The sequence below is a fragment of the Bubalus kerabau genome, chromosome 13, assembly GCF_029407905.1.
Source record: "Bubalus kerabau isolate K-KA32 ecotype Philippines breed swamp buffalo chromosome 13, PCC_UOA_SB_1v2, whole genome shotgun sequence".
Taxonomy (NCBI): Eukaryota; Metazoa; Chordata; class Mammalia; order Artiodactyla; family Bovidae; genus Bubalus; species Bubalus kerabau.
The window spans coordinates 61,156,720-61,177,575 of record NC_073636.1 but is presented as its reverse complement, the minus strand read 5'-3'; the positions used below and the strand labels follow the sequence as shown (position 1 = coordinate 61,177,575).

Genomic DNA, 20,856 nt, shown 5'->3' with positions numbered 1-20,856 from the left:
ACCTGATAAACTTAGGTGGTTGGATTACAGTGGAAAATCCACTTTACACACAAACAAACACACAAAAACTGGCGACTTCTCCCATCCCCAATCCCTGCACTGCTGAGACACAAAATGATTTTATGGCAAAGGATCCTTAATCCCCAGAGACACTTTGGCTTGTGGTGCTTTTTTAAGGCCTCTCTGCCCTGCCCGGTACCATGGGTTGAACGAGGGGTGTATAAAAATGGGGGCCTTGGGAAGCCTCCATGGTACAGGGCTGCAGGCCCTTCAGATGTGAACGTGAGACACCCACCCAGCGAGACCTTTACACAGGGAACTTAAATCTAACCTTGATAAATAAAACCAAACGTTTATTTACACCAAAGAATTCCAACACTGGATCTTTCACATATGAAGGACAAAGTATTATATATATACACACAGCAAGGGGTGGCAGGGCTGTAACAAGAGAGTTTAGTTTTCCCACAATTACAGGTCTACCATTTCAGTTTCACTGGAGATAGTGGCTCTGCTCCTACCACTCAGATACGTTTATAAACCTGAGGGGCAGGTCTTCTCATTGGATGGCATATGAGGGAAGGGGAAGGTAGGAGGAAATGAAGGTAGAAAGCTGAAAATAAACTTCAGTGGCCACATCTCTCATTAGCTCTTAAAGAGTTGCTAGCATGAAACCTACATAGACAATGTTTTTTTTTTCCTTTTGTAAAAAGCAATAAGTTATGCCCAATAACTAACTGAATTCAAAAGGGCCAAGTCAAAGAAAACTGAAAAAGATTTTTACCTTCCCCCTCCTACCAGCTATAGAGCATGTTGGGAGATGAAAGTCAGAGGACCAAGGTAAGGAATCTGGGAGGGATGATATTAAAGTTTTAAACTAAACTGAAACGAAATTATAAATGAGCTGGATTTAGGTTAGGTCAATAGGACATGATTCAAACTGCACAGAAGTTTTCAGGACCTGTCTGCATTTTGGGTAGATTTTCAGCATCTCAATGTAACTAAGACGTACTTCCACTAGATTCACCAGGATAACCCCACTGAAGCACTTTTGGAGTAAAGTGATATACGTGACTAACAGTGTACTGCTCTTATAGGTTGGGTCCTCCCTTCCTCCTTCCTTCCCACCTCCCTTGAAGAAGCTACATTTTTGTAATCTCTGGAGAACAGCGTGAAGTACAACCCCCTCAGAGTGTGGGATGGTAGGGGAGCAATGGTGAGCATGGGAAGAAATTTCCACCCAAACACAGCAGCTGGAATTGAGGCTGGTTTATCTTTGAACTTTAGTGATGAGAAACTGAATTTGGAAGGGGAGAAAAAAAATTTGTCCATGAAATAGTCCACCTGCAGATAATTTTTCAGGGAATCCCCTGAGTTATGAAAAGTTCGAGTTAAAAAAAAGAAAGAAAGAAAAAAGAAAAAAAAGAAAATCAGCCTATTATAATTTTTTTTTTTATGACTGAACTACTATAAATCCACAAGCAACGGTTCAGACACGGTGCTTCTGAAGTATTTTACCCCTCCCCACCAGGCGCAAGCTGCATCAAGGGAGAGAGTGGACTCCCCAACCTCTGCTCAGGTATCAGGAGACAGAAGGGGCCATTACTGCTGAGCGCCGGCGGCAGCTGGAACAGGCATCCCAAGGGGGTTGGCAGCAGCAATCACTGGTGAGCCCGCCAGAGGTCCAAGGGGTGAAGGGGTTGGCACTGAAGAAATCCCTGAAAGAAAACAGCTGACAGTGAGCCAGAAGCACCAACCACGGAACTCTTAAGTCACCAGTTTTTCAAAGCACCTATCTCAAAAGTGACACAATAAATACTCTCTTTATTGAAGGCCTCGTCTTAATTTTTACAAATTAATTTCAAATTAAATCCTCACAAATTAAAATTTAAGTTCCAATAAATTTAGAAGACAGAGACGGAAATCTAAGTTTGGAGAGTCTGAGCAGTTTGTCCAAGGTGCACAGCTAAGCATGTACAGCTATGTATGCTTGGATTCCAACCCAAGACTGTCTAAGATAACACTGTCCAACCAAACCTGCTCTGTAACCTGTATTAACATGACAGTCACTAGCCACATGTGACTACTGAGCATTTGCAATGTGTAACTAAACTAAGCAACTGATTTTACAATTTTATTTGACTTCAGTGAATTTAAATAACCACATGTGGCTAGTCACTACAAATGGAACAGCAGAAGGCTGGAGTCAAAGTTCATGTGCTTGTGGCCACTGTGCCTAGAGTCAGCCGGTGCAGAGAGGATCATTTCTCATCTCTAAGTTAAAACAGTGTTTTAGGATTTATTTCCATTTACTTTTTTGATCATATACCTGTTACATTGCCCTCAGTCAGCTAGTTCTTTAAATTTTCAAAATAAATATTTTACAGGTATACTTGAATTTTATAAAAACATGCATATAAGAATCACATATAAGAACTTGATTCTATGTTTTTGCCCATTCCTAGTCTTGAGCATGGTTCTGCATCTTGCTTCTTTTCACCTCACATTACTACCTTTGAGTTGAGGCTACAAAAGAACAGAAACACTCGAGCTTTTCTGAGTATACAGTACTCTGCTGAAAGGATGCCCCATAATTCATCTTATCAATTCCTTATTCTACAAGGAGCTGTTTTTAATCATCTCTGATTACAAATATGGCTAGAATGAGTAACCTTGTGTATGTATCATTTTGCACACTTGCATGATACCCAGAGGTTGAACTCTAGAAGGCAGCTAGTTCTTAAAAAAAAAAAAAAAAATTGAGACAACAGCAATTTGTTGAGGGTGTTGGAGTAGGTACTCTCACAAGAGCACCCATGTGGACGCTGCCCATGCATATAATTCTTAGGGGACAGGCCTATGGTTTCTTTTGGGTAACTGTGGTTTCTCCCTGGTAAAAACTCACTCTAAATTGTAATGACTCAACAACAATAAAAAGTAATTGCACGCAAACCACTGTAATTTACTAGGCACCCTGTAGCTGCTCTGGAAAAAAGAACCATGCTTATACACATCTGTGCCCACGTACAAACCCCATCTATACTCTCCCTCATTTTCTCATGTGATGAGGACCACATCACCTACTGCCACTCTAACTTGTGAGATGAAAGAATCTCTTTTCATTCTTAATGGCTTGTTCAGACTTTCAAGTCCCAAACAACTTTTGTGATCCTGGCCTCAAAGAGACTGTTGATACTCTACCTCAGCGATGCCCAACCTTTCTGGCACCCGGAACTGATTTCACTGAAGCTAATTTTTCCACGGACTGGGGTTGTGGGGAATGGTTTTGCGATGATTCAAACACATTACATTTATCGTGTGCTTTATTTCTAACCTAATGCCACTGCTGATCTGACAGGAGGTACTGTTCTGTGGCCCAGAGGTTGGGGGATCCCTGCTCTAACTACTAAGGGAAAACAGGTTTCAAAAGCATCCTGAAACCTGGTGGAGAGAGCCACACAAGTCATCATTATAGAGGAGAGCCATAGAAATCAGGCCACAAAGAAGGAGCAAAATTAAGAATGACAATTGACTTCTATATATACATTAAAAAAAAAGAAATTTACCAATGACACTGACCTGACATCATATTGGCGCTGCTGACTGGCGTACTGCCCCCTGGCATGCTAGATGAGCCCATTCGAGCCTGGTCCTTCACAACAGTGTCTAGAAAAAGAGACAAAAATGTTAGGTTCTGTTATGCTTGAAGAACTGAACTAATGGTCTAGGGTCTTACAGCAGCCATCCTGAGTCTTTACATTTTATTTAGACTCTGTATTATTCCCCTAATAACAGAATTGAGGTGTCAACTACCTTCACTATGAAATCAACAAGTAATATAAAATAGAACTATTTTTGCTTAAAACTGTGACAAAGGCCAACTATTAAATGGTAGGAAAATGAAGTAATCATAGTAGAGCTAATTTCTAAAAAAAAAAAAAAAAAAAAAAAAAAAATGTATTTACTTTTGGCTGCATGACATGTGAGATCTTAGTTCCCCAACCAAGGATTGAACCTATACCCTCTGTGGTGGAAGCACTGAGTCTTAACTACTGGATTGCCAGGGAAGTCCCAGTAGAGTTAATTTAAAACAAAAACAATCCTATTATAGTTTAACAAGACAATACAATCTACCCTACCTATCAGTATTATATTATGAGAATGAAATGAGTTTTACTGCAGCTGGTCAAGCATGGTACCAAATGGGCCAAAACTACAGGTTGATCAAATTACTGCTATGACCACAGACTTCACTCTCCATCTCAATCAGCCTGTCAGTCTGCTTCAAGTACAGGAGACTGAGTAAGAATATAATTGATTCACTAAAACACCATCCCACCACTCCCCAAGGAACAACCCGATACTAAAGCTAACATCACAGTGAGGATACAGTGGAGCTAGCTAAGTGGCATTTTCACTCAAGACAGTAGTTAGTTATATTCACAAACGGAGATCAAGGTGTTCATATAATTAGATCTTCAAGCCTCTCTGGCTCTCTCCAATGAATGATTAATAGGACAGACATAGGGCTGTATGTTCTAATCCAACCACTCCAAACTAGCCATGAGAACTGTCACCCACACAGTAAGAAAAGAAGCTTATTTAGGGATGATCATGTGTCAGGTACTCTGTTAGACAAGAATCCTCTCAACAATTCTGCAAGACAACCGCCATCACTATCTACATTGAAGAGACCAAGGCTCACTGTGGGAGAAGTAACTTTGCAGCAAGCTAAGTAAGGGAGGCCGGGATTCCAATTGTGTTCTGTGGGTCCAGAGCTTTCTTCACAGCATATATTTTCCCTTGTTCTGTACAGTCTGCTGGGAAGGCCTGCAAAGCTCTGTGGACTAAACAGCTGGACTCACAGAAATAAGGGTGCTCCATGGCCTCTCTTGCAGTGAGCCGTGATTGGTGGTCGTATCGCAGCAGCTTGTCCAGGAAATCCAAGGCCTCAGGACTGACAAGGTGCTGGTTTTCACTGTGGACAAAGCGTTCCCATCGCTTACGGGAATGTCTGCAGAGCCAAAAGGGAGAATGAGAAATGGACCCAGGGGGAGAGAAGCCCAACATTTCAGTCCTACATTTTCCTTAGTGTCTAGTATTCCAGCCAATCACAAAGAGAGGTCAAAACTCAAGAGCTAACTGGAGAGACTGGAAATGGCAGTGTTGCAGAAGTGAAATCTGGATCCCAACAATTTTGTGAACAAACATAATTCAGGTTACAGAAGGCTGGGCTGGTTGGCCTCCTCCCAACTCCCACCCATATTCTTGGCATCTCTACTGCTTGGCCCCCAAAAGCCTTTGTAACAAGAAAGCCTACCTCTTCCCATTAAGTGGTGAATGAATTAGTATTGGGTCTAGTCACTACTTTTAGAGTCTATTGTCTGTAAATTAGTCTGAAACATGCAATTTCTATGATTATTTTTTTCTCTTAGATGGGGTTTTGTCATCTACAGAAGCAAGATAAATCTAGATTTTGATTTCTGACTCAACTACAACCCTTCTATTAGACTACAAGGTCAGGGATCCTCTGCCTACAACCTCCACACTCAGACTCCTATTAGTGAATCTGGGAAAATGGCCATTCAACCCAAAGCTTTCATCACAGGCTTGCCTATGCAGCATCCTGTAGTAGTGGACCACAGACACTTTGCAGGCAAAGAGAACATTAATTATTTTGGGAATCCAAAGTATCATTTTACACCCAAAGTGCTTATGGCGCAGATGCATATTTTGTTTTATAACTTACCTGCCCAAGATATCATTGAAACGTGGATCTAATTCAATGTTGTATTTGTCAATATAGTCATATAAATCTTCTGTCCCCAGAACCTTGGCTATCCTCACCAACTAGGATTGAAAGAAGACAAAACCCATACCAAAAGCATATTACATGATTAAATCAACAATTAACCATGATCAAGTTAACAATATGGGACCATCATGGATACAGGTATGAATGCTACACCCATTTACTTCAAATTTCCTTGCATAGCATGAATGGATTTCCATACAACATTCCCTAAATTACTACCAATGTGAACATATCAATAAGAAAAAACAAACTGTTTTATAACCTGGTTCCTTCCCTCTGGAATGCAAAAGTAGGAAGTCAAGAAACACCTGGAGTAACAGGCAAATTTGGCCTTGGAGTACAGAATGAAGCAGGGCAAAGGCTAATAGAGTTCTGCCAAGAGAATGCACTGGTCATAGCAAACACCCTCTTCCAACAACACAAGAGAAGACTCTACACATGAACATCACCCGATGGTCAACACCAAAATCAAACTGATTATATTTACCACCAAAGATGGAGAAGCTCTAAACACTTAGCAAAAACAAGACCAGGAGCTGACTGTGGCTCAGATCATGAACTCCTTATTGCCAAGTTCAGACTTAAATTGAAGAAAGTGGAGAAAACCACTAGACCATTCAGGTATGACCTAAATCAAATTCCTTATGACTATACAGTGAAAGTGAGAAATAGATTTAAGGGACTAGATCTGATAGACAGAGTGCCTGATGAACTATGGACGGAGGTTCGTGACACTGTACAGGAGACAGGAATTAAGACAGTCCCCAAGAAAAAGAAATGCAAGAAATCAAAATGGCTGTCTGAGGAGGCTTGCTGTGAAAAAAAGGGAAGCGAAAAGCAAAGGGAAAAAGGAAAAATATACACATTTGAACACAGAGTTCCAAAGAATAGCAAGGAGAGATAAGAAAGCCTTCCTCAGCTATCAATGCAAAGAAATAGAGGAAAACAACAGAATGGGAAAGACTAGAGATCTCTTCAAGAAAATTAGAGATACCAAGGGAACATAAATTTTATGTACAGATGGGCTCAATAAAGGACAGAAATAGTAGGGACCTAACAGAAGCAGAAGATATTAAGAAGAGGTGGCAAGAATACACAGAAGACTTGTACAAAAAAGATCTTCAAGACCCAGATAATCACAATGCTGTGATCACTCACCTAGAGCCAGACATCCTGGAATGTGAAGTCAAGTGGGCCTTAGAAAGCATCACTAAGATCAAAGCTAGTGGAGGTGATGGAATTCCAGTTGAGCTCTTTCAAATCCTGAAAGATGATGCTGTGAAAGTGCTGCACTCAATATGCCAGCAAATTTGGAAAACTCAGCAGTGGCCACAGGACTGGAAAAGGTCAGTTTTCATTCCAATCCCAAAGAAAGGCAATGCCAAAGAATGCTCAAACTACCACACGATTGCACTCATCTCACACGCTAGTAAAGTAATGCTTAAAATTCTCCAAGCCAGGCTTCAGCAATACGTGAACCGTGAACTTCCAGATGTTCAAGCTGGTTTTAGAAAAGGCAGAAGAACCAGAGATCAAATTGCCAACATCTGTTGGATCATCGAAAAAGCAAGAGAGTTCCAGAAAAACATCTATTTCTGCTTCATTGACTATGCCAAAGCCTTTGACTGTGCGGATCATAATAAACTGTGGAAAATTCTGAAAGAGATGGGAATACCAGACCACCTTACCTGCTCTTGAGAAATCTGTATGCAGGCCAGGAAGCAACAGTTAGAACTGGACATGGAACAGACCGGTTCCAAATAGGAAAAGGAGTTATGTCAAGGCTGTATATTGTCACCCTACTTATTTAACTTATATGCAGAGTACATCATGAGAAACGCTGGGCTGGAGGAAGCACAAGCTGGAATCAAGATTGCCAGGAAAAATATCAATAAACTCAGATACGCAGATGACACCACCCTTATGGCAGAAAGTGAAGAAGAACTAAAGAGCCTCTTGATGAAAGTAAAAGAAGAGAGTGAAAAAGTTGGCTTAAAGCTCAGCATTCAGAAAATTAAGATCATGGCATCTGGTCCCATCACTTCATGGGAAATAGATGGGGAAACAGTGGAAATAATGGCTGACTTTATTTTTCTGGGCTCCAAAATCACTGCAGATGGTGACTGCAGCCATGAAATTAAAAGACGCTTACTCCTTGGAAGGAAAGTTGTGACCAACATAGACAGCATATTAAAAAGCAGAGACATTATTCTGCCATCAAAGGTCCGTCTAGTCAAGGCTATGGTTTTTCCAGTAGTCATGTATGGATGTAAGAGTTGGACTGTGAAGAAGGCTGAGCGGCAAAGAATTGATGCTTTTGAACTGTGGTGTTGGAGAAGACTCTTGAGAGTCCCTTGGACTGCAAGGAGATCCAACCAGTCCATCCTAAAGGAGACCAGTCCTGGGTGTTCACTGGAAGGACTGACGTTGAAGCTGAAACTCCAATACTTTGGCCACCTGATGTGAAGAGCTGACTCACTGGATAAGACTCTGATGCTGGGAAAGATTGAGGGCAGGAGGAGAAGGGGACGACAGAGGATGAGATGGTTGGATGGCATCACCGACTCAATGGACATGGGTTTGGGTGGAGTCTGGGAGTTGGTGATGGACAGGGAGGCCTGGCGTGCTGCAATTCATGGGGTCGCAAAGAGTCGGACACGACTGAGTGACTGAACTGAACTTCCCTCTGAAGTCTCATCCCCCACCCCTCTGCCCCACACCGCAAAAGCCTAGCTGAAGATGTTACTTCCTTTGGAAAGTTCTCCACTTCATCAGACCACTCACTCGCATTATAACTGCCTTTGTATATCTTATCTACACTTTTACTGACATTTATGACCATAACTTATTTTCTTATACATTTGGTTCTCTTACTAGGTAAGACTGTGAAAAACCTTTTGCAGGGCAGAGGGCTATTTTTTTCCTATATTCCTCAAACCTGTGTGACATCTAACAAAAAGCTGCTGATTTTTAACTGAATTTACCCGATATTCTTCAACTCATATGAAGAGTAGTCATTTTCCTATGTGTTGTAATATGTTAGTCATAGGTAAATATGACTTCATAAAGTCATATTTACATAACATTCTTGGAATGATAAAATTGCAGAAATGAGATTACAACATAGTAGCGTGAAGGCCGGGGGGAAGCTGGTGTGGACTACAAAAGGGCATATAAAGGATTCCTGAGGTGACAGAGATGTTCTGGTATTCTGGTTGTACTGATATTAATATCCTGGTTGTGATCCTGTACACAGCTGGCAAAAAGTTCTATTTGGGGGAAATTGGGTAAAACATACTATATCTCTCTGTATTAATTACGGCATCTTCACGTGAATTTGCTTCCCTGGTGGCTCAGCTGGTAAAGAATCCACCTGCAACGTGGAAGACCTGGGTTGGGAAGATCCCCTGGAGAAGGGAAAGACTACCTGCTGCAGTATTCTAGCCTGGAGAATTCCATGGACTGTACAGTCCAGGTGGTCACAAAGAGTTGGACACAATTGAGTGACTTTCACAACAATTTACATTATCTCAAATTAAATCACTGTGCTCAAACAAGGCAACAGTACCTCCCACAAGGCCCTGGAATCATTAACTGAACAAGCCATTAATTGAAAATTATTCTGGGGGCTTACACTCAGAGATTCTAATTTATTAATAGCTCTCAGGTAGGGGTTAGGCATTTGTATTTTAGCAAGATCCACTGCAGTTTCTAAGGAGTAAGCAGATCTGGCCATTGCTAGGGTACATCAATAAATTTCTCAATAGGAACAACATATATTACCTGATCATAATTGTCATGTCCGTGGAAAAATGGCTCCTTCCGGAAGATCATACTTGCCAGCATACAACCCAAGCTCCACATATCCAAACTATAATCATACATCTGCATTAAAGAAAATGTTGTCATCACACGTGAAATGACAAGATGAATCTTGTCACTTCAAATTTAAAAAGCTCTTTTTTAAAAATAGAAAAACAAATAAACCCCACTCCATTGACTTTAAGCTCCAAATACCAGTATCTTTATATATTTCTTTTCAGTCTTTTCTTCTATGCATTTCCACTTATACTCCCTAACCCTCTCATTTGAAACCTGTACATACTATTTTGAGTTACTTTCTTCGCTTACGTAAGAACACCCATAAACAAAAATTTATGGAAACCTTTTAATGTGTACCATATTTTATAGCATGACTGTTTCAGAATTTAATCTTTAGTGTACCCTATAGTAGGATAGTGTTTTTCACCATTATAAATAATGCTCTAAAGAATATTTTTATGTATAAAAATTCTTTGAATTCAGTGCTATACCAGCAAAGAAATTTCTAAGACAGAGCCTGAACTTCTTTCAATTCTAAAACAAGCTCTGGAATTTCTGATTAGAAGTGTCTTTCTCTTCAGTTAGGATCAAATGCAGATTTATTTATATTCTACAGACATTGTGACAATATAAACAAAAGTTGTGGTAGACGAACTGAAGAGATTCGTATCTGACACTCCTATAAAAGGGACAGTCATGGATGTGCAAAAATGGCCCATTCAAAACACAAAATAACACTTAGAAAATTACATGCAAAACAAACATAGGACAAAAATTTTATCTGCCCTTCTCTTCTCACCTGATAGTCTACAAGTAGCTCAGGACCTTTGAAATATCGGGAAGCAACTCGGACATTATATTCTTGGCCAGGATGGTAAAACTCAGCCAAACCCCAGTCTATTAGCCGTAGCTGAAGGGAGAAAAAAAGATAATAAATAAGTGTGTCTTTCAAGATACCCTCCACAATGCCATTAGAGTACTTTTTTTTTTTGGCCACATTGTGTGGTCTGTGGGATTTTTAGTTCCCCAAACAGGGATTGAACCTGGGCCCTTGGCAGTTAAGAATTCCCCAACTACTCTTTTTAACATACAATTATTTTGTGTTTCTCCAAATTTATACTCCTCCTCTTGACTAAAATGTCTCTACTATTCAATCTTGATTTCTACTCTGGTGAACATCTCTTCTGAGTTAACTCCTTCAATGAAATCTTTTCTAATTATGTAAATAGAAGCAACTACTGTCTTTGAACTGCCTCACCCACCAACCTCAGATAAATTTCTTTAATAGAACCTACAACTCTTTACTGAATATTTGCTTTCTACTTTTTTTTTTTTTTTTTACAAAATATGGACTGTAAGGTCCTTGAGGATAGGGACTGTTTTATTCACCTTTGCTAATATTTAGAATTCAATGCAATGCTCAGTACACAGGAGAAAAATAAAAATACAGCTCTTACCAAAATAGTATTGGGTTGGTCAAAAAGTTCCTTCTGTTTTTAAGTAAAAATAAAAGACACATTTTTCATTTTCACCAAGATCTTTATTGAACAACGTATTACTGTTTTGTTCTACTACATCCGGCCATTTTCCAAGCAATTTCACAATTCCATTTTCCCAACACTTTTTCTTTCTGAGTAAAGAACTGTTCCAGGTGCCTTTACAGTCTTACAGGAAACTGAAGTTTTTTCCACTAAGATAATTTCAAAAGATCAAAATAAACAGATATCCGAAGGTACAATGTCTGGTGAATTTGGCAGATGAATCAGAACTTCCCAGCCAAGGTGTTAAACAGTTTTTGCCTGGTCATCAAAGAAACATCCGGTCTTGTGTTATCCTGGTGGAGGATTATCCCCATTTTCTGTTGACTAACTCTGGAGCGCTGCTTTCAGTTGGTCCAACCGGGAGCTGTACTTGTTGGGATTAAATCATTTAGTTTTCCAGAAGGAACTCACTACAGAGGACTCTCTTTCAACCCCACCACATATACAACATCACCAGCTTTGGATGAAGATCGGCTTTTGGGGTGGTTGATGGGTGGTTCATTTCACTTGTCCCAAGATCTCTTCCATTCCACATTACTGTACAGTATCCACTTTCATCATCCGTCACAATTCGTTTTAAAAGTGAACAATTTTGTTATGTTTAAGTATAGAGAATCACATGCGGAAATACGGTCAAGAAGGTTTTTTTTTTTACACTTAACTTATGTGGAACCCAAACATCAAAGTGGTTAACATAACCAAGCTGGTGCAAAGGATTTTCAACGCTTGATCTGGATATTTTGAGTATGTTGACTATCTCTTGCGTGGTATATAACATTGATTTTTTTCAATCAATGTCTCGATTTGATCGCTATTAACTTCAATTGGTCTACCTGACCAAACAGCATCATCCAGCGGTAAGTCTCCAGTACAAAAGTTTGCAAACCACTTCTGACACAATCAGTCACAGTACCTTCTCCACATACTGCACAAATCCTTTTTTGCATTTCAGTTGCATTTTCACCTCTCTTGAAACAATAAAACATAATATGCTGAAAATGTTGCTTTTTTTCTTCCATCTTCAACATTAAAATGGCTTCACAAAAATTCAGCAATTTGGCTAAGTTTTTTAAAAAACACACACTGATAACAATATAATCCAACAAAATTATTTCCAATGAAGTTAAAGACAATTAAGTGCTACCAGAGTCATCGTATGGAGAAATAAACAAACTTTTTGGCCACCCCAATAGTAGCAAGGACAAGAGGCAACCTTACTTGACCTTCATGCAAAGCATGACCATAACTTGTAGTGTGAGCAGAAGGGCCTGAGTAACGCCTGACTGTTCCAGCACTGTCTCCAAAACTTCAGTTAATTAGGTTCAGTGTCTTCTTTTAGTAAACAAAGGGAAATATAACAAAAAATATGAAAATGTAGCTTTTTTATAGTCTTTCTCTTCAACATCTTAATATCAGAGCTATTCCTGAGCTTCCTGTCTTATCAGTAAGTATTCCCAGGTGACTACTTCAGTCTGTGGCTTCACACACAGCATCTCTGATATTCCCACCTATATTTAGCCCACACCTCTCACCAGCCATCTCTCTTTGATCATCTGCAAGACATCTCAGAACTAAAACTCTGATTATTCACTGCAAACCCTGTTTTCCCATGGAATCCTCCTCCTCCTCTGTTACCTTAAATGTAATTCCATTTATCCTGTCATTCAGGTTAAAAACTTTTCACCCTGGACTCTTCTCTCCCTTCTATCCCACGTCTAATCTGTCAATATATCCTGATGGCTCTATCAGATTCTGAGCCTATCATCACATCCACTGCTCCCGCCCTGGTCCATGCTTTCACCAATCTCTGATTCACTGCAATAGCTGCTTTTCTTAACTGGTCTACCTTTCACTTTTACCCTCAATTCTCCACACAGGAACCAAAATGATCCTCTTAAAAAATATTTTAAAATGATTATAAATCCGTAGGAATCTGGAGATGTTCTGTGTACCCTTCAACCAGTTTCCCCGATGGTAACATCTTACGTCACTATAGTACAATATTAAAACCAGGAAACTGACACAATTCAGAGACCTTTCCCTTCAACAGTTTTACACGTGTGTATAGTTCCACACGATTTTATCACATATGCAGATTCATACAGCTAGATTCATATCTAGTCCATGATTAGAAAAAGAGCATCACAACAGTTATCCTTTACGCTACTCCTTCCTCTTGCTTTCTAATCCCTGGCAACCCTTCTGTTCTCTAACTCTGTCATCGTGAGAATTATAGAAATGGAACCATCAGTTTAAGTTTTTGAGATTGTTTTTTTCACTCAGCATGAGACTTATCCAAGAGTTCTTACTAATCAGTAATGATACTACAATGGTATAGATACATCAGAGTTTAATGAATCATTTACCCAACTGAAAGTTTCTATATAGATCTCAGTCTGTTTTTCTGGGATAAATGTCACTACTGGGTTGTCTGGTAAGCGTATGTTTAGCTTTTAAAGAAACTGACAAACTATAAAACAATACAGACTGACATTCTCCAAAATGAGTGTGCCACCTAACATCCCCACCAGCAATGTATGAGAGATTGAGTTACTCCACATTCCTGTCTGTATTTGGAATCCTGTTTAAAAAAATTTTAGCTGTACTAATAGATGTGTAGTGAACTTTTAAATACAGAACGGAGAACTTATCAACCCTCTGCTCAAACCCTGCAAAAACCTCTGTATCTTCAGAGAAAAGGTCTGACAATGATCTTCAAGGTTTTACAAGATATGGTTCTATTTATCTCTCTCAATCTCATTTCCTTCTTCTCTTCCCCGAGTTCATTCTATCCCAGCTCTACCCTTGTTCTGTTTCAATATGCCAGGCACATTCTTGTCTCAGGGTTTTAGCGTCTGCTATACCCTCTTCTCAAAACTGCACAGCTAATTCCCTTCAAGTGTTCTACAAAATGTCACCTTCCTAACAAAATCTTTTCCCTGTCAGCCTGTTTAAAATTGCAACACCCTCTGACACTCCCCATTCCTGTTTTATTTTTCTTCCATACCACTTTTAACTCTGTATCCCACCAGTCTCCCTCAAATGCAAGCTTCTATGGACAAGAATTTTTTGTTTTACACATACACCCCAGCCTCTAGAATAGTACCCATTACACACAGTGTGTAAATGTGTAACAGGATATTAACTGAATGAATAAATCACCTATTATCTCCAAAGCCTGCAACAGAGAGCCATCACTGCATACAAAAGGTGGGCTTGGGTCACCTTAAAAAACAGAAATGTTATACTGCAACTAATACTCATGACACCTGCATCAGCAGTTTCTGAATATTTCATCCATTTTACAACTGTACACACTTAATCCTCGTAATAACCTAGTGGCACGTACAACAAATATTACTTGTATACCCCCTATAAGAAAAAAAAGAGGCAGATGAGAAAAAGCATTTCCCAACAGAGTAGTTTTTCAATAAATAAGACTAAAACCCAAACTAATGTTTTACCCACAACACTAATCTCTTTTATTTTTGATAGGAATATGAATGAAGTTTTAAACATTGTGATTTTTTAAAAATTTGTTTTATTCTAGTTGATTTACAATGTTGTGTTAATTTCTGCTGTACAGAAAAGTGATTCAGTTATACATTTATATACATTCTTTTCCATATTCTTCTCCATATGGTTTATCACAGGATATTGAATATAGTTCCCTGTGCTCTAAAATAGGACCCTGTTGTTCATCCATTCTATATATAATAGTTTTGCATCTGCTAATTCCATACTCCCAGCCCACCCCTCCCCCACCCAACTTCACTTTGGCATCCAGTCTGTGAGTCTGTTTCACAGATAAGTTCATTTGTGCCATATTTTAGATTCCACACTGATTTGTTCATTCATTCAGTTGTCAAACATTTATCAAGTGCCTAAGAGGTACCACAGACTATGACAGATGCTAGGGATAAAATGTTGAAAAATGGGCTGCTAACTCTCTTGTGCTGATAAATAAGACTTGTCCTTCTATCACTTTACCTTTCTGTGCTCATGATCAATCATGACATTATGGGGCTTGACATCTCTGTGCATAATCCCCATGCTATGGCAGTAATCAAGGGCCTGTGGGAGGAACATGTAAAAAAGGGAAGAGTTAGCTTGTATAAGAGATTTTTTTAGTTGAAGTCTTTTACTTTCTCTTCCAGCTTTCCTTCAAGCCCCACAACACTCCTGAGAGTCAAGGTTAGGACAATCAGCTCCACAGGTATTTTTCAGAAACTTGTGCAAACCCACAGACTCTAAATTCCGAAGACCTGTTTCTGCAGAGGTATTTCAACATCTTTTTTGTTAAAGACTCAAAATGTATACCAACTACATCGCTTCTAATTTCTCCCTCTTACCGAGAGCCTGGATTATTTTAATAAATATGAGCCCCTCAAAGGAAGAAACCTGACCTGTACTACAAACCTCTTATTCAAAGAATAGTAAATCTCTGGCAGCTAAGAGTCTACAATAGAGGTCGGCAAACCACGACGCTCCCATGGGCCAAATATGACCTGCTGTTTGTTTTTGTGAATGTTTTATTGGAAGGTTTTTATAAATGGTTTTATTGTTTAATGGCCATAACTATTTGCTTGCATGTTGCCTGTGGCTGCTTTCATGCTACAACAGCAGAGCTGAGTAGTGTGACCAAGACCCTGTGACCCACAAAGCCAAAAATTTTTAAACCATTTGGCCTTGTAAAGAAGTTTGCAAACTCCTGATTTATGACATCAAATACGATTTGAAAACCAAGTCCAACTTCAAGCTAGTGAGTGGCATAACTTCTGGAGTTTGCTAATCCAGGCCTTTAAGCCAGCTGAAGTCACTGGCCAAGTTTTTGTCCTTTCTGAAGGGCAATTTGGGTTCCTATGATACCCAGGGTTAGACAAGCATATCCTTAACTTTGTGAAGTCCTGTGTGGCACAAGACTGCATGAGCCAATGAAAGATAAAATACTGCTGCTGGCATAGTTTCTCTGGGGTACTTCTATAGTTCAAATGTAGGCTTTACGTCAACCCTCCTTTAGTAAGGCACTAGTCAACTCTTAGCAATTTTCTTACCTATAAAGCTGATCTTTTGAGTACTGGAAGCAACGTATTTGGTGATCCCACTTTAGAAATCAAAGCTCATTCTAAATCAGCAACTTCTAAGCAGAGATTCACACAATCCTTAGGACAATGGCTCTTTAAGGGTTAAGTCAAAGTTTACTGTTTTATTTGACCAATTTTAAGTGAAATAAAGTATACCAGAAGCCAGTACATCAGGAATTATTTTTGATAGAGATTACAAATATTTGTTAAGGAGTCTTTTAACCTCTCTTCTAAATACCCTTTCCAAAGCATTATAAATTATATTCCTACTAGACCCTATCTTTCAGTCAGCATGAGTTCTGATGCTATTAGTTTATTAAGTAGTTACAGAAACAGACTCCCCCACCCCAACATATTTTACAAAGTCAACCCACTGGCTTTTCTAGTCATTTGGATTATTTAACAAAAGGGAGATCAATCCAAAGATATTTAATATTCAAGAATTCCTTACCTTTAGAATCTCATACATGTAAAATCGAATATCATAGTCTGTTAACGTCTGGTACAATTGCTGTTAAAGACAAATGCAACATTTGAGCCATGAAATAGTACTGAAAGGAAGGCAACTTCTCATCCTCATTTGTAGTAATTCAAATCAAGACTTGGCTCATGTGGCACTGTTCTAAGACCTGTCTGTTTACCAGTCTCTACTTCTCCAACATAACATTAACTTTAAAGATATACTTTGGGGTTTCAACTCTATATGTAAAAGTGAAGAACTACTTAAGCTCATATTGTTCAAACTATAATCTACTTTTGGAAGCATACCAATTGATATTTGCAACATGCGTTGATACACATTTTCAGCTTAGTTTTGTTTTTCATTTACTTCCAGATCTTCTCATAAAAGGAATGTGGGCAAATACATAACCTCCTTAGTAGGGAATCAACCCACCTTTGGTCTACACAGTCATAGCCACTGCAGATCACCAGTGGGTACGCAGATGGCTTGCTGCCAAACACATCAGGACAATTTAACAGAATATTTCTGTCCCAATTTGAAAGTAAACTTTTCTTCCTTGTTTTTGTCCTCTCAGCGTAAGAATTCAATCATTTATTGACATCCAACATTCTTGATACTGGACTTGTGCAAAGGCAAATCAAATATTTCTGCAAGTTAAAATCCAAGAGAGTGCCCACATTCTTCTACTGTACTGGAATTGAGAATTATTTGAAACTGGCTAAAAGTCAGAGATACCTATTGCAGGAGTTTGTGTTTTAGCAGAATTTACTACCACTCTTTCTTTCCCATCTATCTCTTTTTAAGATCAAGAGCCTAAAGTTTCTGAGGAATTCTAAGGTATAAGCAAGCAGTCCTGGCTTTTATATATATACAATATATTCCTTCTGGAACTTTGTCATTTTTAAAGCAAAATGCTGTAAGGCCAGATCCTGATTAAACATGAGCTGTTGCTTTCATTAAGTTTGACATCAGTGGGAACTGTCAAATGAATGGTAAACTGTCAACTGGTGACAAACCTACACACTGGTCATTAAAGAGCATTAAACAAAGAAAAGAGCAAAATACAAGATGTGGAAAGTGGGCACTGTACAAGAGTATGTCTATTTTTAAATTAATACTATCAGGATGAAAAGCTCTTTTAAAGTAAGTTAGAAGGATGCTCTTCTAACAGTAACATCCCTAAAAGGTTTTTTATGTGGCCTAAAACCCCGCTTGAAATGGTTGGTTATACATTATACCTTGAAGTCTGTGTTGTTTACGTGTTCAAAAACCAAGGCGGGAGTTCGTGACTAGGGGAAAGAAAAAGAAAACACACATTAGCAATAGACCTGGCAGCTTTAGTGGGCACAATGTTTGTGGACACTACGTGGTGAATTTGGCAGTCCTCGCCTCAGTAGTAGGAAACCCTCTATTGCTACAAGCCCTCCCCACTCTGATTATCACCACACTTAGGTCACTTTGGGGATGGATTTCAAACAGAAGATATGGAGCTGAAGTCTCACCAGGCTCTAGGCAGCCCGACAATGCGCCCATCGCCCATCGGCATCGGACCTGAGTTTGCAAAATGGATTAACACATTTCAGTTTCCAGTGCTATCAGTCTCTTAGCCTAGAAGAATAAGAAATAGTCTGTGGGTGGAGGTCTCTTTGAAAGAAAGACCCGAACTAGTCAAATGGTATAACTGATTAAGCACTTTTAAAGCAGGACTTAATGGCAGAGGGAAGAACAGAAAGAGGCCAGCTGTGCTCAAGGTCAAACACCACCTCAGCCCTTGTGGGCCTTACTAGTGCCTACTATACTCACCACAGGGTCTTTTACAATGTCTGCCAGTGTGATGATGTTGGGACCGCCTCGCAAATTCTCCAAAATCTTTATTTCACGCTTGATTTTCTTCTTCTTTACTGGCTGAAAGGGTAAAAGTACATCATTAAAAACAATTATTTCAGGATATTTCAACGGGTAGTATAATACACAAATGGCTTGCTTATGAACTCCTTGAAGGAAGGAAATGTGTCAGACTCATCTCTGAATCCCCCTCTCCTAGTCCTGTGCCAGGTACTCTGCAGCTACTTAGCAATACTGAATTGAAAGAAAATAAAGATTTGTACTCCAAACACCTGAACTCTGCAGAATTAGCATTTAATTCTGATGATCATTCTTTATGTGTTAACATTAGAATGAAACACAGGGCTCTTTCCATTCCTTCCTCTTAAGTCTTATTAAACACCCTACAGAAATGAAGGAAATCAAGACCAGTAGCAAAGATGGCCAAACTATCTTTGTGTAGTATAACCTTTTCAGTTAAATGTGGGCCTGGGAGTCAGATTGCCTAATGTGACTCCTACTTTCATTACTTGCTAGCTGTGTGCTTATGAGCAAGTTATATAACCTTTCTAAACCTTTCAATTACAGGTAAAACGATCAGTAAGAATACTTATAAAATTATTGCAAGACTCAAATGAGACATCTAAAAAGATCTCAGAATATGGCCGAGACATAATATCTGTTTAGCTTTATAACCAATATATCTTTCCTATTTCTTTGTCTTCACCCATCATTTCTACATCTGTTTTAGTACAGAAACTGCTTTCATTTTTCTGAGAAGGGCTGTGGTCCAAATGCACCTCCTCTACAAAGTCTTCTTTCTAAACAGTTAAAACAGTGCTGGTCCAAATACAATGCAAGCCACATGTGTATTTTATTTTTATTTTTCAATCTATTTTGGCCATGCCATGAGACTTGTAGGATCTTAGTTTCCTGACCAGGGAATGAACTCAGAGGTCATGGCAGTGAAAGGACGAAGTCTGAACCACTGGACTGCTAGGGATTTTCCCACATGTGTATTTAAAATATTCTAGCACCCACATTTAATATTTTAGGGCTAACAAAAAAAATATCCACAATCTTATCATTTCAATATTTAAATCAATATAAAAAATTACTAATGAACCATTTTATATTCTTTTTTTGGTACTAAGCCTTTAAAATTGCTGTATTTTATCCTTACAGCATATCTCAATTTGGATCAGCCATATTTCAAATGCTCAGTGTGACCTGTGTCTGCCACAATGGACCATGTGAGTCTTTCCTATCAGTTTTGGTCACCTAAGGCTACTGACACACAGTATACACTTCTTAGAAATTACTGTAAACATATAATATCTCTTCTTTAACAAGACTACTGGTTACTGAACTTTGATGATCAACCTGGAGTTTTTAATATACAAACTATACAGACCCACTTAATCAGAATCTTGAGAACAGAGCTGGAGAGCTATTTTTAGACATTTCCCAGGTTGATGCTTTAGGTCTAGGGACTACTCAACAATACTGCAGACTTTTTAAACCTTGAGTTCTAATCACATGGTATAGCAGAAAGGAGAAAGTTTTAGAAACAGACTGTCCTCAAAACCTGGCTTTGTAGTTGTGCAGCTTTGGGAAAGATACTTAAGTATTTCTGAACTTTACACCGGTCTTGCAGAATTGTGATGTCAATACCACAGCTAGAAAAGGGCCCAATGTGGGGACTTCTCTGGTAGTTCAGTGGCAGAGAAGTTGCCTGCCAATGCAGGGGACACAGGTTCAATCCCTTGCCTGGGGAGATTCCACATGCTGCAGAGCTACTGAGCATGCATGTCACAACTCCTGAAGCCCATGTGCCCTAGAGCCCATGCTCTGCAACAAGATAAGCCATTGCACCACAACTAGAGAGTAACCCCCAGTTGCCATAATTAGACAAAGTCCATGCACACCAATGAGGACCTTGGGTGGACAAAAAGTAAAAAAAAAAAGTCCAATGCAAAGTAGGCATTCAATAAATGAAAGCTATTTTATTAGACTAACCGTGAATTCCATTTTTAATTCAATCCATGGACTCAGCCTTGCTTCTATTAGAATTCAGTACACTGGGTGGGAAGCTTAGCTAATTTTAAGTTTTCTTTTTGCTTCAACTATATCTTTCTCATCTGCTAGAGTATCTAGGAGATGTTTCTCCTCTCCAGGAAAGTCAAAGTGTTAGTTGCTCAGTTGTATCTGACTCTTTGCAACCCCATAGAGTGTAGCCTGCCAGGCTCCTCCATCCATGGCATTTTCCAGTCAAGTAAACTATAGAGTGGGTTGCCATTCCCTTCT

General features: G+C 39.2%; 1 protein-coding gene across 2 annotated transcripts in view; it reads right to left on the bottom strand.

Annotated features, from left to right (window-relative positions):
* Positions 1 to 332: 332 nt before the first annotated feature.
* The window catches only part of CSNK2A1 (casein kinase 2 alpha 1), a 57,815-nt gene continuing 37,291 nt past the window's right edge, over positions 333 to 20,856 (bottom strand). For both annotated transcript variants that reach the window (XM_055544675.1, XM_055544676.1), the window contains 10 exons: positions 18,529 to 18,630; positions 17,964 to 18,014; positions 16,714 to 16,773; positions 15,169 to 15,252; positions 10,437 to 10,547; positions 9,599 to 9,700; positions 5,750 to 5,850; positions 4,866 to 5,014; positions 3,580 to 3,666; positions 333 to 1,718 (listed from right to left, as the gene is read on the bottom strand). In XM_055544675.1, coding sequence (XP_055400650.1) covers positions 1,603 to 1,718; positions 3,580 to 3,666; positions 4,866 to 5,014; positions 5,750 to 5,850; positions 9,599 to 9,700; positions 10,437 to 10,547; positions 15,169 to 15,252; positions 16,714 to 16,773; positions 17,964 to 18,014; positions 18,529 to 18,630 — 963 coding nt within the window. In that variant the 3' untranslated portion in view covers positions 333 to 1,602. The remainder of the gene's footprint in view (positions 1,719 to 3,579; positions 3,667 to 4,865; positions 5,015 to 5,749; positions 5,851 to 9,598; positions 9,701 to 10,436; positions 10,548 to 15,168; positions 15,253 to 16,713; positions 16,774 to 17,963; positions 18,015 to 18,528; positions 18,631 to 20,856) is intronic.